This window comes from Talpa europaea (assembly GCF_964194135.1).
Source record: "Talpa europaea genome assembly, chromosome: 7".
Lineage (NCBI taxonomy): Eukaryota > Metazoa > Chordata > Mammalia > Eulipotyphla > Talpidae > Talpa > Talpa europaea.
The window spans coordinates 49,802,036-49,818,099 of NC_140074.1; the positions used below are offsets into that span (position 1 = coordinate 49,802,036).

Below are 16,064 nucleotides of genomic sequence, written 5' to 3' on the forward strand. Positions count from 1 at the left end.
AATGATCAAAATACTGGAAATTGACCAAAGACTTGAAGTAATCCAGAAAAAAAACCCCTGCAAACACAAAAACTAGAGACCTATGGTAGGGGTAAAATGGGATTTATTCTCCCAAAGTCCAGTTTCTGAAAAACTACCATCATTTGATCTGTTGCAGATCTTTAGAAAATACTCACAAAGCTTGTTTTTATTCAATCTGATGGAGAGATCACCCAATATTTTTCCCCTGGGGGCAATTGTTTAAGATAGGCAACTGTCTGAGATATGTCAACAGTTGGAGATAAGAATGCTATAAGGGGGCCTTCCTGGTGGCGCTAGGGTTAAGATGCAACCTATGAAGTAATCCGCAACCACTGCAGCATGAGTTCGATTCCCAGCCTGCCAGGGAGAAACCCACATGGCGGGACAGATCTCTCCTATCTCCCCCACTACCCCCCTTAGCAGTGTACTTCGGTCTGTCTACTGTTCTGTTCCCAACTCTGTCTCTGGTGAATCCTCTCACCCCCCCGCATCTCTGGCCTATACCCCAATTCTTGTATAAAGATAAATAAATCTTAAAAAAAAAAAAAAAGAAAAAAGAATGCTGTAAGGAAAATTTTAAAGGAAAGTCTGAAAAATGAGATATCCATAACAGATATCCATTAACAGAGAGACATATCTATCTCTGACATTCCTGGGAATCTAGAAGTTTGGGCTTATACCCAAGGTTGTGGTTCATGACTAGGGAATACTGTGGTAGGGCCAAAGCTCTCACCTTGGCTGATCTTGAGACTCAATAGAAGCAGGATATGTTGGTGAACTAGGAGTTGCAAAATGCCTGCCTGAGCACTGAAGGCAAACCCTGCAGCATGCATACAGACGCTCCAGCAAATATTGGGAGATTAGTTCCAGAACCCTGGGAAATTTATGTTAAATCATTAGCTGATCATTAAGATAACTAAACAGATATTTATTGACCACAAATGACAAGAAATATAAATTATATAGAATTAATTCAGTTAAGTAACTAAATACACAAATAAAAGCAATAGCAACTACAAACAGCAGTAACAAAAAAGCTCAGGGAAAGGAGAGAGAGTTGCTGATCATACTACATTATTTTAATAATTATGTTTTTGGTAAAAAAGTTATGAGATATGCAAAGAAATAAGAAGAGTGGTTCATATGTAGGGGATAAAATCTGCCAAAAGAAACTGTCTAAAAGAAAACTTAGATGTTGGAATTATTAGAAAAAACTTTAAATTAACTAACATAGGTTCAAAAAGTTAAAGGAACGCTTGTACAAAGAAGTAAAGTATGAGAATAATGTCTCACTAAATAAAGAATATCAATAAATGTTGAGCCTCAGAGACCTGTGGGACACCATCAATTATACCAACACATACTTAGAGGCAGTCCCAGAAGGAGAGAAAGGGGCAAAAGAGTATTTTAAGAAATAACATTTGAAAACTTGCCAATTCATTAATGAAAAGCATTAATCTACATATCTAAGAGGCTTAATGCAATCCAAATAGAATAAACATAAAGAGAACTGGGCCTTCCCAAGCTGCGAGGCTCTCCACAGCCTCTGTAGCACCAGTTCGATTCCCCGCCGGCCAGGGAGAACCCCACATGGCGAAGCAGACCTCTCCTGCCTCGTCCGATGCTCCCGTCAGCAGTGTCTTTGCTCCGTCTGCCTGTTCTGCTCCCTGCTCTGGCTCTGGTGAATTCTCTTACCCTCCCGCACTTCTGACCTGTACCTCAGTTCTTGTATAAAATAAATAAATAAATATATCTTTTAACAACAATAACAAAACCATAAAGCGAATCACAACTAAAGACATCATAATCAAACTTTAAAGAGTCATGGACAAAATGAGAATCTTGAAACTAGCAAAAGGGAACTCACAAGGAATCCTCAATAAGATTACAACTGATTTCTCATCAGAAATTATGGAGGCCAGGAGGCAGTGAAATGACATACATATTCAACAATTTCAAAGATGAAAGGAAAAAAAAAACCCTTTCAGTTAATAATTCTTTAATTAGCAAAAGTATTCTCCAAAAATTAGAAGACCACATAAACAAAAAGAGACTTCATTGTTAGCAGGTGTTTCCTACAAGAAAAACTACAGTAGTCTTTCAAGCTGAGATGAAAGGACACTTATAATAACTCAAAGCTACAGGAAGAAATAAAGGACCAATAAATAGGATGACACAAGTAAGCAGCTATCAGCTCTGGATCCTCTTTTTTTCTGGGAAGCTCTTGGGGCTCCTGACCACCCATACTTCACTTTCCCTTCCACCCGGTATTCTCTGTACTTCTCATAGTGCTTTGCTTTTGCCTCTGAGCTTCACTCCCCTGTCTCTATCCATCACCCTAACGATCTGGTAAAGGAGTTGGGAGGAGGGGCAAAGTGAGACAAGAATAGGAAGGATGTGACCTCTTCTGTTACTTAAAAAAGTTGTTGGAGGGCAGTAATCTCCCTGTCTTGTGACTATTAGAGGCCTAATTTATCTCTATAAATTTATTTAAAAGCAAATCAAGTTTGAGCACAGTGCTGTGAAGCTGTCTGTAACCTCTGCAGCACGAGTTCGATCCCCGGCCAGGGAGCTATCCACATGGCGCAGCAGACCTCTCCTGATTCGTCTACTGCTCCCCTCAGTAGTGTACTTTAGTCTATCTGATTGTTCTGTTCCCCACTCTGTCTCTGGTGAATCCTCTCACCTCTTGCACCTCTGGCTTATACCCCAGTTTTTGTATGCATAAAAAAAAAAAGCAAGTCAAGGGCCTCCCTGGTGGTGCAAGGGTTAAAGATAGTGCTATCAAGCTATCAGCAGCCACTGCAGCATGAGTTTGATCCCCAGCCAGGGAGCTACCCACATGGCCCAGCAGACCTCTCCTGTCTCGCTTGCTGCTCCCCTCAGCAGTGTATTTCAGTAGATCCTCCTGTTCTGCTACCCACTCTGTCTCTGGTGAATCTTCTCACCCCTTGAACCTCTGGCCTACACCCCAGTTCTTGTATGCATAAATAAAATAAATCTTTTATATATATATAAATCGATAACAGAATCTTCCACTGTAAAAAAACTACAAAAGCGCAAACTAAACTAAAGCTAACAGAAAAAAGAAAATGAAGATTAGAGATTAATGAAATAGAGACTAGAAAAACAATAGAATCAATGCAACGAAAAGTTGATTCTTTGACAGGAACAACAATTGACAAATCTACCTAAACTGACAAAAAAAGAAGACACAAATTGTCCAAGGCTCTGGCCACAAATAACTAAATCAGGAGGAACATGAACCATTATTACCAACCTTACAGAAATAAAAACAATATCAGAACAATTAATTGCACATACAATGTTGTAAACCAATGTTCCCTCAGTAAAAAAATTATAAAAAGTATTAGAATATATATTTATTATATATTACATATCATATATAATTTTATAATATATCACATGTATTATATATAACACAATATAAGTATTACATATACATATACAACATATGTATAATATATGTAGATATTTGCTGAGGGCTAATATTATTGAATAATATATATTCTATATAACACATCTACATTGATCCACACTATCAGTGATTTCTTGTTTTCTTTCCACTGCCTTACCTACTGATGAATAAGTGGGTTTTCTCTTTTAAAGGGAACATTCGGGCATGCTTGAATGAGGAAAAAACTAAATCCCTAAATCCTCAGAGACGTCAAGGAAGTGTCTTGGGTTAGTCATCTAGCCTATTTTTCCCCCCCGGAAATAAGAAGGTCTAGGTAGGCTCATAATGACTTGAAGAAGAATGAGTAAAGAGTTTCCTAACTTCCTTCACACAGCAAATTGCTGTCATGTGTTGTTCTGCTCCCCTCAGCAGTGTACTTCAGTCTATCTGATTGTTCTGTTCCCCACTCTGTCTCTGGTGAATTCTCTCACCTCCCGCACCTTTGGCTTATACCCCAGTTTTTGTATGCCTAAAAAATACATATATATTATATATTATTTTAATATATATATTTTAATATATATTAATATATATTTTAATATATATCTTTTTAAAAGATTTATTTATTTATACAAGAACTGGGGTACAGGTCAGAGGCACAGGAAGGTGAGAGAATTCACCAGAGAGAGCGGGGAGCAGAACAGCAGATGGACAAAAGACACTGCTGAGGGGAGTAGTGGGCGAGATAGGAGTGGTCTGCCATGCCATGTGGAAATTTCCCTGGCTAACCAGGAATTGAACCCGCACTGCAGAGGCCGCGGACAGCTTCACAGCGCAGCCCTCAACCCGCTGCACACCGGGGAGGCCCTGTTTTAATATATTTGTAGAAAAAAGAAAGCATCTAGAAAAAAGGGTGGCTACAGTTATCCCTGTCTTGAGCGTTGCGCAAAACTGCTCCACAGGCTTAGTATGATTCTTGACCTGTCTGACTAATAAGTTAAGGAGAAACAATTCTCTTCCTCTCTGCTTTGCATAGTTACTTCGAACCTCAGATTTTTTTGTACTCAATTTGTCTGGGTTTGAAGTCTATGCCAATGTTACTGCAATTACAGGACCTAAAGGCTTATTTTGCTTGTTTAGTGACCTTGAAGCTCAAGGGGCTGCAGACACTTGTTCTTGTGGGCTCCCACGAGGAGGGTCAGATCAGGAATAGGCACTCACCTAGGAACAGCACTGAGAGCTCCTGATCCCAGACCCTGTGAGAAGTTAGCTTGGGGTTTCCCAGCGATAGGACTCCTCTTCCCTGCCCCCTTGGCACCAGCACCCAACCCAGCCAGACAGCAGTGATCACTCAGTGAGTTTGGTTGATGGTGACTTGAAGCTGCTTTGCATAAACCACCTCGGCTGGGGTGGACCCTCCTGGAGAGGGACCCTGAGCACAGGTTTCAGAGAAAGGAGCCCCTAGGTGTTAATGACCATCTGAGTTTCCCCTCTTCTTTCCCTCTTACCAGTTTTTTTTTTTTTTTTTTTTTTTTTTAAGTGGCTGCAAGTAAACACCCTACCCTGCTGTGAGTCAGAAACAAAAGCAAAGGCAGGTTTTCCCCCTGAGTGACAGGGCAAATCAGGATTAAAACAAGCTTAGTTAAAAGAGGCTTTTCAGGTTTATCAACCAAGAAGGAAAAACAATAGTTAGCTTAAAGAGTGGCATTAAAAATCGTGTTGGAAACTAAGACCTCACTACTTTAGTGAAGAAACTTGCCAAGGAGGCAAGCAAAGAGCGTTAATTCCGGTTCCTTGGTCTGTACCCGAGGACAACACTTCTGCTCACCTGGAAGCCTGCGTTGCTGTAGCCCTCGGCGCTGGAGGCGGGCACCTGCTCCAGCTCCATGAGCTCTTGGCCAGGTGGAATTGGCTGGACTCGGGGTTCCCAGATGGCTCGCCTAGACGTCCTCTGTGTCTGTGAAAATCAACGCCGCCTCTGCTGACACCTGAAAGCCACTTGCTGTTGTAGAAACCTGGGAAATGCCCAGTTCGGAAACTTCATTAATAACCTCTTGGTTGGGGTGGAGCAGGAGGGGCGGGACAGGTGGAGGCTTCCAGGGCAGGTCACCTCATTAATATTTCGAGTTTCCCCATGTCTGCCTGTCCATTTGCGCTCCAGGGAGAATACTCTTCTGGAGCACAAAACAGAAAAGGACAATTTCTCTATAATCACGAGGGAAATAATCTATTTCCTGTGAGTGGTGTTAGGGACTAAGGGTGGTGGGGGTACAGAGAACACAGGGGCTGACGTCTGTCAAATGACTGCTGGTCTGTGTCAGGTCCCAGGTCGTTACTGTGCATTGATGGTTGTGGTTTATTTTTGGAACAAGTGGAAATTAAGGTGTGGGGAAGGTGACCGTTTCCTCAGGGCCATTTGGCTAGGAAAGGGACAATGAAAAGTCAAATTTGGATCTGGTGGATTACAAAGTCTTTCTACTCCATCCCTGTCTGCAGACAAAGTTGCTTTAAGAAAATCCAAAGAAACCCAAATATAGGATAGAAAAAGGAAAGGTCACCAGCTGCTCACTTAAATAAAGGATTCTTTGCTTTATGAAATGATTAGTTGTAAGATTCTTTTAAAATAGCCATTGCTTCTGGTACATTAAAATGAATCATTATATATCAGTTATTGAAATTTTCACTTATGTGATACATGGAAGATGCTTATGCTAAAGGAAAACAAAAATAAATAAATTGAATACTGCGTGCAGTGGACAAAAGAATGAAAGAAAATATCAAATAATACTAGTAGTTATTTCTGGGTTGTGGTTTTTTTTTTTTTAAGATTTATTTATTTATACAAGCACTGGGTACAGTCAGAAGCGCAGGAGGCTGACAGAATACACCAGAGACAGAGCGGGGAGCAGAATAGGCAGAAGGACCGAAGTACAATGCTGAGGGGAGCAGCGGGCGGCAGGAGAGGTCTGCGTGCCATGTGGGACCCTCTCCTGTTGCCGGGGATCAAACCGGTGCTGCAGAGGCTGCGGCAGCTTCGCAGCCCAGCGCTCAACCGCTGCGCCACTGGGGAGGCCCTATGGGTTGTGTTTTTATGGGTGCTCATTATTTTTCCTTTGTACTTCGCTGAATTTTCTGTAACTATCATCGTTTCCTTTTATCATGACATACAGTATGTGTGTGTGCATGTGTGTGTGTGTGTGTGTTCACAGACTCGCTGGAACCATGCTCTCTGTGCGCAAATCCTTGTTCTACCATGTACTGCAGCAAATTATAGCTCAACGCTAAACCTACCTGTGCTCTGTTTTTATACTGCTGGAGAGCTAAGAATGATTTTTAGATCTTTGAATAGCTGAAAAAAATAAAAAAGGATTAATATTTCAGTACAGTGGCAAACTGTGCAATTCAAATTTCAATGTCCACAAGTAAAATTTTGTTGGAATATGAACATACCTATTCTTTATGTGCCAGCTAGGGCTAGTGTCTCTCCACGAGAGCTGGATTGGGTAGTAGTGCCAGACCCGGAGGTCCAAAGTCTAAAATATCTACCACCTCACCCTCTACAGAAAATGTGTGCTGATGTCTGACTTACTAGCCTATGAATTTGGGCAAATTACGGTGCTCTCTGTGCCTCAGATTCTTCATCAATAAAATGGGGATAAACAGGATCCATTATATCCTATTATCGAGATGACAAAATGTGTTATTATATTTTAAAACACCTGGAGTAGTGCCTGACTTGTAGTAAATATGTTGTTATAATAAAATAGTTATCTTAAAAAAATTTTTTTAGGGCCTCCCCGGTGGCGCAGTGGTTGAGCCTTGGGTTGGGAAGCTGCCCGCAGCCTCTGCGGCGCCGGTTCGATCCCCGGCTGCTCCCCGGCCACCGGAGGAGGGTCCCACATGGCGCGCAGACCTCTCCTGCCGCCCGCTGCTCCCCTCAGCAGTGTACTTCGGTCCTTCTGCCTGCTCTGCTCCCCGCTCTGGCTCTGGTGAATTCTCTCACCCTCCCGCGCTTCTGACTGTACCCAGTGCATGTATAAACCAAACAAATAAATAAATAAATAAAACATGCCTCTATTAAAAAAAAAAAAATTTTTTTAAAGCAGAATGATCTCTAAACAGTGGTTTATATTTGTTTTAAGTACATATTTTCTACCTGAGGCCAGGGATGCTTACTGTTGAGCAAGTGATCTATTGTGCTTATACTGAAAGGCAGAGCTGCCTGGCTGGCGTGGGAGTCAGGTGCATCTCTCCAATCTCCCATCTCCATCTCTCAACTTTCACCCCCATATTGGGGCAATGGGAGGGGTGATCTCTGACTTCTCCCTTACTGGGTGTTCATGTACCTCCATTTCAAGTCCTCACAATTTATCAGCATCATCAAGCTTTCATTTTGTTTTATCAGTTCTTTTCCATAATTGTGATAGCCATCAAAGTAGTCACTGTGTTATCAAATGTAAAAGTCTGATTAGTGTTGCCAAGGGAGGTGCAGATAAATAGAAAGCAGATAATTTGGGAAACTCCCATTACAAAATGGTTAGAAGAAACCAAATTCTGAAACCAGATATTATATAACTTTCATAAATTTAAGACACTAACTTAAGGTTATGAACAATTTCTACTCCCTGGAAGAAAAGAAAAATCTTTTTTTCTGTCATTTATAATCACAGATGTTATGATTTAAACATTTCAAAATGCAAAAATCAGATGTGTTTTTTGCCCCTATACTGTAGCATTAAGTCTGAATAGTGCCGGCACATTTAAAAGCACACTGTACAGTATGCATTGAAAGGCACAGTGGTGATCTGTCCCTTCCCTTCTCGTATCACATCTACTGAAAGGAAAAAAAAAATAGGGCCTCCCTGGTGGCGCAAGGGGTTAAGCACAGCACTATGAAGCAACCCTATGAAGCAATCTGCAGCCTCTGCAGCACAGTTCAATCCCCCGCTGGCCAGGGAGCTAATCCACATGGCACAGCAGACCTCTCCTGTCTTGCCTGCTGCTTCCCTCAGGAGTATATTCTGCCTGTTCTGTTCCCCACTCTGTCTCTGGTGAGTCCTCTCACTGTCCCCCGCACCCCACCCCCGTCCTGCCCACCACACCTCTGGCCCTGTACCCCAGCTCTTATATGCATAAATAAATAAATCTTAAAAAAATAAAGGGAAAAAAATAGGCCTACTTAGAGTAAATGCAGTCATACGACTGAAATTCAAAAATGATGGTCAAATTCAGAGAAGTTTTACCTTAAAATGCTATCTATCTGAAGCCTATACTTAAGAGTTTTTAGAACTAACGAAAATTCAGACTCTTACTTTGCAGCAATAATTGATTTGATTTATGGAACTATCACTTTACTATGCTGATATTGTTCAATTTGCAACTAGAAATGGTGATGAGGAAATGAGGAAAAAGATGCTTTCAATTTTACAAGGCTACATTTTAAATCATTCTCTAGTCATGCAGAATTATTATTTGTGAAAAATAGCTTATGCCAGGGCTCAAGAACCAGTTTCTTAACTGCTCTGAGTTGGAGTTATTTTCACTATAGTGTCTCCCAAACTCAATTTTAAGCTTTAAACCATTGTGTGGCAACCACATCACTGGGTTGTTTAGTCAAATGGTTTCTCTGTTCTATTCCATTCCCCAAGAGTTGGCATATAGAGTGAGAGCCCATGAGCTGGGCTTGGATAAGCTCATGAAAGAAAAAGGAAAATGCCAGTCCCTTCAAATTTATTGAAAATATGAATGTAAAAATATTCAAAGGCATAGAAACAGATGTTGCCTTATGCATGTAGTTCTATAAAGTCGCTTTTTGTGACTTTTGTTTTTGGGGGGTAGCATTTCCAAAAAGAGTAAAATGAATTTTTAAAAGTTGTGCATAGCACTCGTTCCATGTTGAGAACAATGTATTTTATGCCACTGTGTGATTTTTAGCTGCTCCCTGCTGTCCTCCCGTGGGAAATATTTCATATATTATACATTAGCATTTGTTTCTATGTCTTGAAGTAGTTTAATACATTAAAAACGTTATTCTGCTAGGTTTACAGAGCTTAATCTATTTAATCAACTCCAATTATTGAGATCACTCAAGAGAGGAAATAAAAGTAATTATCTGTATTTGAAATGAGAAATACTTTCAAATTGGTTTTCCAACAAAATGTGCTTTCAGTTAGATTTTACTTTTTGACACTTCCACTCTACAGCAGGTACTAGGAAAGCCAGAACACTTTCGGCAGCCAAAGACCTACCGTGGTGTCTGTTGCCTGGGTGATACCTAATTGTGATGAAAGAGTGATTGTTGCCTGTATCACTTTAGTGTGACCCCTGGGAAGGATAATCTTGGGACAAGGGTAGACCAATAAAGAAACAAGAGTAGACAATGGGCATCTGCTGAACACAGCTATCTGCCTTATAGGTATTTAAATTGTTTTTATTTCATCTTCACAACTCTGCAAATGAGGTATTCATATCCCCATTTCACAGATGAAATGCCCGGGGCATGAGTGACTTTTCTAAATATGTAATAAGTGGCAAGGCTAAATTTTAAATCCATATCTCTGAAATCTAGTCTTGTCAAGAGCTATGTTCTGGAAAGAAATCCTAGGGGAAGCACAACTGAACTAGTACCCAGCAGTGCACATTCTATTAGTGGGGAAAGTAAACCACAAGCAAAGTAAACACAAAAAGTTCAATCAGATGGAAAAGCAATGAGGTTGTCAAAAAGGAAAGTTTAATCTATGTGTGTGCGTGGAAATCCTCAAAAAATGTGCTAATGCTTAGTTAAGAAGATTCTTAAGAAGGCCCAAGCATTGCCCTGTCATATTAGTTCCATCAGAAATGATTGCTTGTACCTGTAAGCCATAGGAGAGGAAGGTTCATCTTAATCTCTGCTCTTTCCTCTGTGTTTAGCATTATGCTTGGAATGGAGTAGGCTCAAAACTGGCTAGCCTGTCTGTTGGTCAAATAAAGAAAACTGGGCCTCCCCGGTGGCGCAGCGGTTGAGCGCTGGGTTACGAAGCTGCCTGCGGCGCCGGTTCGATCCTCGGCTGCTCCCCGGCCACCAGAGGAGGGTCCCACATGGCGCGCAGACCTCTCCTGCCGCCCGCTGCTCCCCTCAGCAGTGTACTTTGGTCCTTCTGCCTGCTCTGCTCTCCGCTCTGGCTCTGGTGAATTCTCTCACCCTCCCACGCTTCTGACTGTACCCAGTGCATGTATAAACAAAACAAATAAATAAATAAAACATGAAAAAAAAAAAGAAAATAGAAGTATTGTTACATATAACAATATTATAAAAAAAAAACAAATAAAGAAAACTGAAATCCCTACATTCCCATGTATCCCAAGAGTATATATGAATTATTGCACAATGAATTAGGGAGGAACTGACCAATCCTCGCCAGAACTGGTTTTGGGAAGAGGTGAAATAAGAAAGAGTCTAGGGAGCAAATTTTAGGGGGCATTCACTCTCAATGTTGCGCACATAAGCACTTGAGGGTGAGGGTTTCTTTAAATTTTGCATCCTAAGTGCCTCACCCTACTCACCCTAATTCTGGCCCTTCCAAGAACAATCTCTGGGGTTGTTTTGCACGAGAATAACATAGCAGTTAAAACAGAAGGCTCTGGACTCAGTCCAGCTTCCCTTCCAGGATTTGTCTCTTACTAATACTAAGTGGAACCTAGGCAAATTACTAACCATTAATCTCTATAGACAGCTGTTGTTACCTGCAAACTGAGGTTAACAGGTGCACTTGTCTACTGTGAGGGTTAAATGAGGTACTGCATGGAAGGTATCTGGCACTGCGTGGTAAGAACCCGTACAGTCAAGATTCTGGGGGAAACCTGTAGCAAAGGCAACACAGAGTGGACATGTAGGGCTCAGTATGTTTCTAGAAGTATGTCACTACTAAGACATATTTTTTTTTAAAGATTTATTTATTTATACAATCACTGGGTACAGTCAGAAGCACAGGAGGGTGAGAGAATTCACCAGAGCCAGAGCGGGGAGCAGAACAGGCAGGTGGACCAAAGGCACTGCTGAGGGGAGCAGCTGGTGCGTCAGGAGAGGTCTGCGCGCCATGTGGGACCCTCACTGGCTGCTGGGGATCGAACTGGCGCTACAGAGGCTGCAGGCAGCTTCATAGCCCACCGCTCAACCACTGCGCCACCAGCGGAGGCCCTAAGACATATTTTTTTTTTAAAGATTTATTTATTTATGCAAGAACTGGGGTACAGGCCAGATGTGCGGGAGGGTGAGAGGATTCACCAGAGACAGAGCAGGGAACAGAACAGGCAGACTGACGAAATACACTGCTGAGGAGAGCAGTGGGCAAGACAGGAGAGGTCTGCTGCGCCATGTGGGTTTCTCCCTGGCCAGCTGGGATTGAACCCACACTGCAGAGGCTGCGGACAGCTTCACAGTGTGGTGCTCAAATGCCTGCACCACCAGGGAGGCCCTAACACATATTTAGATAAGGTTAACTATTGTATCTGACTGCAATGTTTAGAGAAGACTGCCATGTGGGGAGCCTGCTGAAAACAATTTCATATGGGGCTGGTGCATGCATAAATTCTCTCCAATTTTTAGCTCATCAATGTTCTTCTAACATGATCAGGTGAGTCAATATCACATGATTTAAAGGTCCTTGGATCCAGACCAAGGTCTGAACACTTAGGCATCACATCTAAGCACCACTGTGCTGGTTATTTTATTGTGGGAAATACTCTTTGTCCCTTTTTATGGATGAGAAAACAGGACATGGTTTGTGTGGGAATGGTGGGTGGTTTTGGATGGTCAGTGAAATAATGCTGCTACTAGAAAAAAATATTGCAATCTTTACAAAAAAAGAACACTCAATATAATCATATATTGCTCAGTGACAAGGATATGTTCTAAGAAATGCTTTGTCAGTCAATTTCATCATTGTGCAAAAGTCATAGAGTGTAATTACAAAATCTAGATGGTATAGCTTACTGCACACTTAGGCTGGATGGTATAGTGTATTGCTCCCACGCTATAAACCTGTGCAGCATGTCACTGTACTGAACGTTGAAGGTATGGTTGAGATGGCAATCAACTTTAACTTGGGTGTAGTTGAGGATGACTTTGAGAAGCAACTAGAATTTTGGGACTCATCATATATGAGGTTGTCATGGACTGAAATGTCAATGTGAGGCACATGACTGTATGTTTCCTTCACTAGTTTGTAAATGTCATGGCAAGAATCATGAATGGTTGCTATAACTAGTGCCTAAAGATAAAAAGAAATATATTTCCATAGCCTCTGAGTGTCTTCCCACAAAGTACATGTTAATCCATGTAAGAAAAAGCAGAGACTTTATAATGGGGAAAGCTGAAGGACACTATCTTAACCAAATGGTCACCAAAAATGGAACAAAATGACATCATGTTCCTCCTGATGGGATGCACTGAGAAGGACACAACTCTTTTGAGGTATTGCTGAAGTCAAATCATGAAAACATTAGACTCAATGAGGACCATTTTACTAAATAAATAGGTCATATTCTTCAAAATTGTTAAGGTCATGAAAGACAAAGAAGGCGGTAAGGCCATTCTAGATTATAGGATACCAGATAGACATGTCAAATAAATGCAATACATCTTTCTGGTGTAGGTCCTGGACCAAGGGAAATATTTGCTCTAAATGACAAATAACTAAATTTAAATCTTGTTCAAAAATGTGTTGATGTCAAATGTCCTTTCCTTGACACTGTGGTTATATAAGAGAATGCCCTGGGCCTCCCCTGGTGGTGCAGCGGTTGAGCGCTAGGCTGCGAAGCTGCCTGCAGCCTCTGCAGAGCCGGTTCCATCCCCGGCTGCTGGCGAGGGTCCCACATGGCACGCAGACCTCTCCTGCCTGGCCTGCTGCTCCCCTCAGCAGTGTATTTCATCAGTCTGCCAGTTCTGTTCCCCGCTCTGGCTCTGGTGAATTCTCTCACCCTCCCGCGTTTCTGACTGTACCTGGTGCTTGTGTAAATAAATAAATAAATCTTTAAAAAAAAAAAAAAAAGAGAATGTCCTTAGGTAATAGACATTGGAGTATTTAGGAATAAGGGATCTGTTTTCTATAGTTTATTCCCAAGTGGTTCAGAAAAAAATGGCAACAAACTAAGTAAGGCAATATGTTAATGGTGGATCTGATTAAGTTATGGACACTTTTGTGTTATTTTAGAAATCTTTCTGTTTTGAAGTATGTACTATATTTTGTACTATATGCTTATTTTTTTACTAAAAATTAAAAAATAATTTTCTCACTAAAGTCACACTCTTAAACAATAACAACAATCAGTAATGTATTACTTTTCTTCACATTTATTTAGATTTTAGAAATTTGTCTTTGCCCTGGAGAAATCACCTACTGACAACAAAGAAGTTGCATCACATTGTGAAATCTGCCAATATCAGAAGTCAACAGTTTGAAGCCTAGCCCCCTGGATGCAGAAGAAAAACAAAAGTCATAAGTGATAAGATAAGCACATATAAGGATAGCAAGCTGGGGAAATGACTGTTTTCAGAGTCACTGACCCAAAATACATAGTAGATACTGCTTCTTTCCTGGAACCCACCGCCACCACCTCAAAGGGGGTAATGTTTCATCTGTGGTCTGAAAAACTCTTCAGTGACACAACAGTTGCTTTGAGATATGCAATGAGAAAGGTTCAGGTATGAATAAGAATCATGCCCAAGACCAATCTCAGGGAAGAACCTTCAGTGAAAAGGAAACAGAAGGGTCCATGCCTTGCTGTTTCAAACAACTGCTTCATTGGACCTCAAAAACATCTGACAGTAGAAATCAACATATTTATTTTGTCCATACAAAGTAGCCCTATGGGGTTACTTACCTGAGTAGGAAACTGACAGATACCAAGATTTCTAAAGCTAACAAAGTATGGTATAAATTGTGTTTCTTTCAAAATGAATTGACTTTTTTCTTGGTCTAGCAATTGCTTTCTCCCACATTGCTGCAGGTTTTTATTGCCTTAGTTTATAACGAAAAGGTGAGGTCTGAGATGCAAGAACTTGGGTGGTCCTGAGGCAGGAGATCTGGAAACACAAGTCACATGTACTGTGCTCTCATAATGGCTGGCCTTCCTTTGGTCCTGAGGCCCTATCCCTGAGGTCTGAAATTCCACTGCAAACCTAGTTACCACTCACTACCCCACTGAAGCAGGTGACAGAATGAGAACCTCAGTAATGCAAAAGTGTGTGAAGTGTCCGCGAGTTTACAAAACAAACTCACAGCTTCTCATGAGCTGGTTTCCCCATCCTAGCTTTAGCAGGATATGGCTGTACAGAGGGATCCTGTTGAGTTCTGAGACCTGTTGTTTAATGGGTGGGCACTCCTACCAGCACCAAGGTAGGACATGAGTAGTAGGAATCCTGCATGCAGGTTTTCAGTATTTGCCATTGGTTTATAAATGAAGTGCAGCTGCCTCCCCTTGGAAGGAGGGAGGCTGTGGGTGGGCTTGTAAGGCAGGATCTCAGATTCATATTGCAAGAGCTGCTGAATGAAGCCAGTGGGCAGGATCACACTCCTTCTTGACTGATGTACATCAAGGTCTCCACCTGGAATGGTTGGGTCTTCATGAGGTAAGCCGCACAAATGGTGGACAAATGGGAGATCCCAGTGCCACAGAGGACCTGAAAATGAAGCCCGTTGCTTCTTGAAAGAGAGAGCTAATGGCAGCTGCTAGCTGGCAGATCTATTTATAGGATAGGTGCATCGGGAAGGCCTCAGAGTTCCACCATCAGATATTCAGGAGGGTTAAATGAGCAGGTTGGCGAGGACCTCACTGTTGGATGTATGGTGGGTGATGGAAGATAAGGATAGAAAAACTGGAAAGGAGGAACCACAAGATTAGAAACCTGGCTCACACAATGCCAAGAGCTGGAGGTGGGGTTAGAAAGGTTTAACATAGGGCCTCCCCTGGTGGTACAGCGGTTGAGCGCTGGGCTGCAAAGCTGCCCGCAGACTCTGGAGCGCTGGTTCGATCCCCAGCTGCTGGGGCGGGGTCCCACAAGGCGCGACAGACCTCTCCTGCCGCCCGCTGCCCCTTGGCAGTGGATTTCGCCAGTCTGCCTATTCTGTTCCCTGCTCTGGCTCTGGTGAATTCTCTCACCCTCCGGTGCTTCTGACTGTACCCAGTGCTTGTATAAAAAAATAAATCTTTAAAAAAAAGAGAAAGGATTAACATAGCCATTAACCCAGCTAAAGGAACTAAGAGTCTTAGGCACCAGTGCCTAGATCACAAACACAAGGCCCAAGCAGGTATCAGATTGCTGTAGGGAGTGTCAGGAGTGCAGACCTGAGGGCCATTGTAGAAGATTGAGGGCCATTGTAGAAATCTGGCCCCTTTCAAATTCTTCATAGTTATTCAAAACCAACAACAAACAAACCACTCCACAAAGGAATGAGCCCCTCCCAAAGAGAAGACTGTATCAACACATTCCCCACAGTGGCAAGGGGCAGCAGTCCTTCTGCCCACCTGTGACCTGTACCCTGTCTCTTCATTGACCTCCCTCAGCGGAGACCGCTCTCCTCAAGGCCGCCTGCCTGTGATCACGCAGGCCTCTCTCTTAGCAAACCTGTCCCTTTCGGGGCAGCTC

General features: G+C 42.1%; 1 protein-coding gene across 1 annotated transcript in view; it reads right to left on the reverse strand.

Annotated features, from left to right (window-relative positions):
• SLC28A3 (solute carrier family 28 member 3) overlaps nt 1-5,327 on the reverse strand; it is a gene marked incomplete at both ends in the record, with an annotated part of 48,186 nt that extends 42,859 nt beyond the window's left edge. Inside the window, one exon of the mRNA XM_084237793.1 lies at nt 5,268-5,327. Within this exon, the coding sequence (XP_084093919.1) occupies nt 5,268-5,327 (60 nt within the window). The remainder of the gene's footprint in view (nt 1-5,267) is intronic.
• Between the last annotated feature and the right edge of the window lie 10,737 nt (nt 5,328-16,064).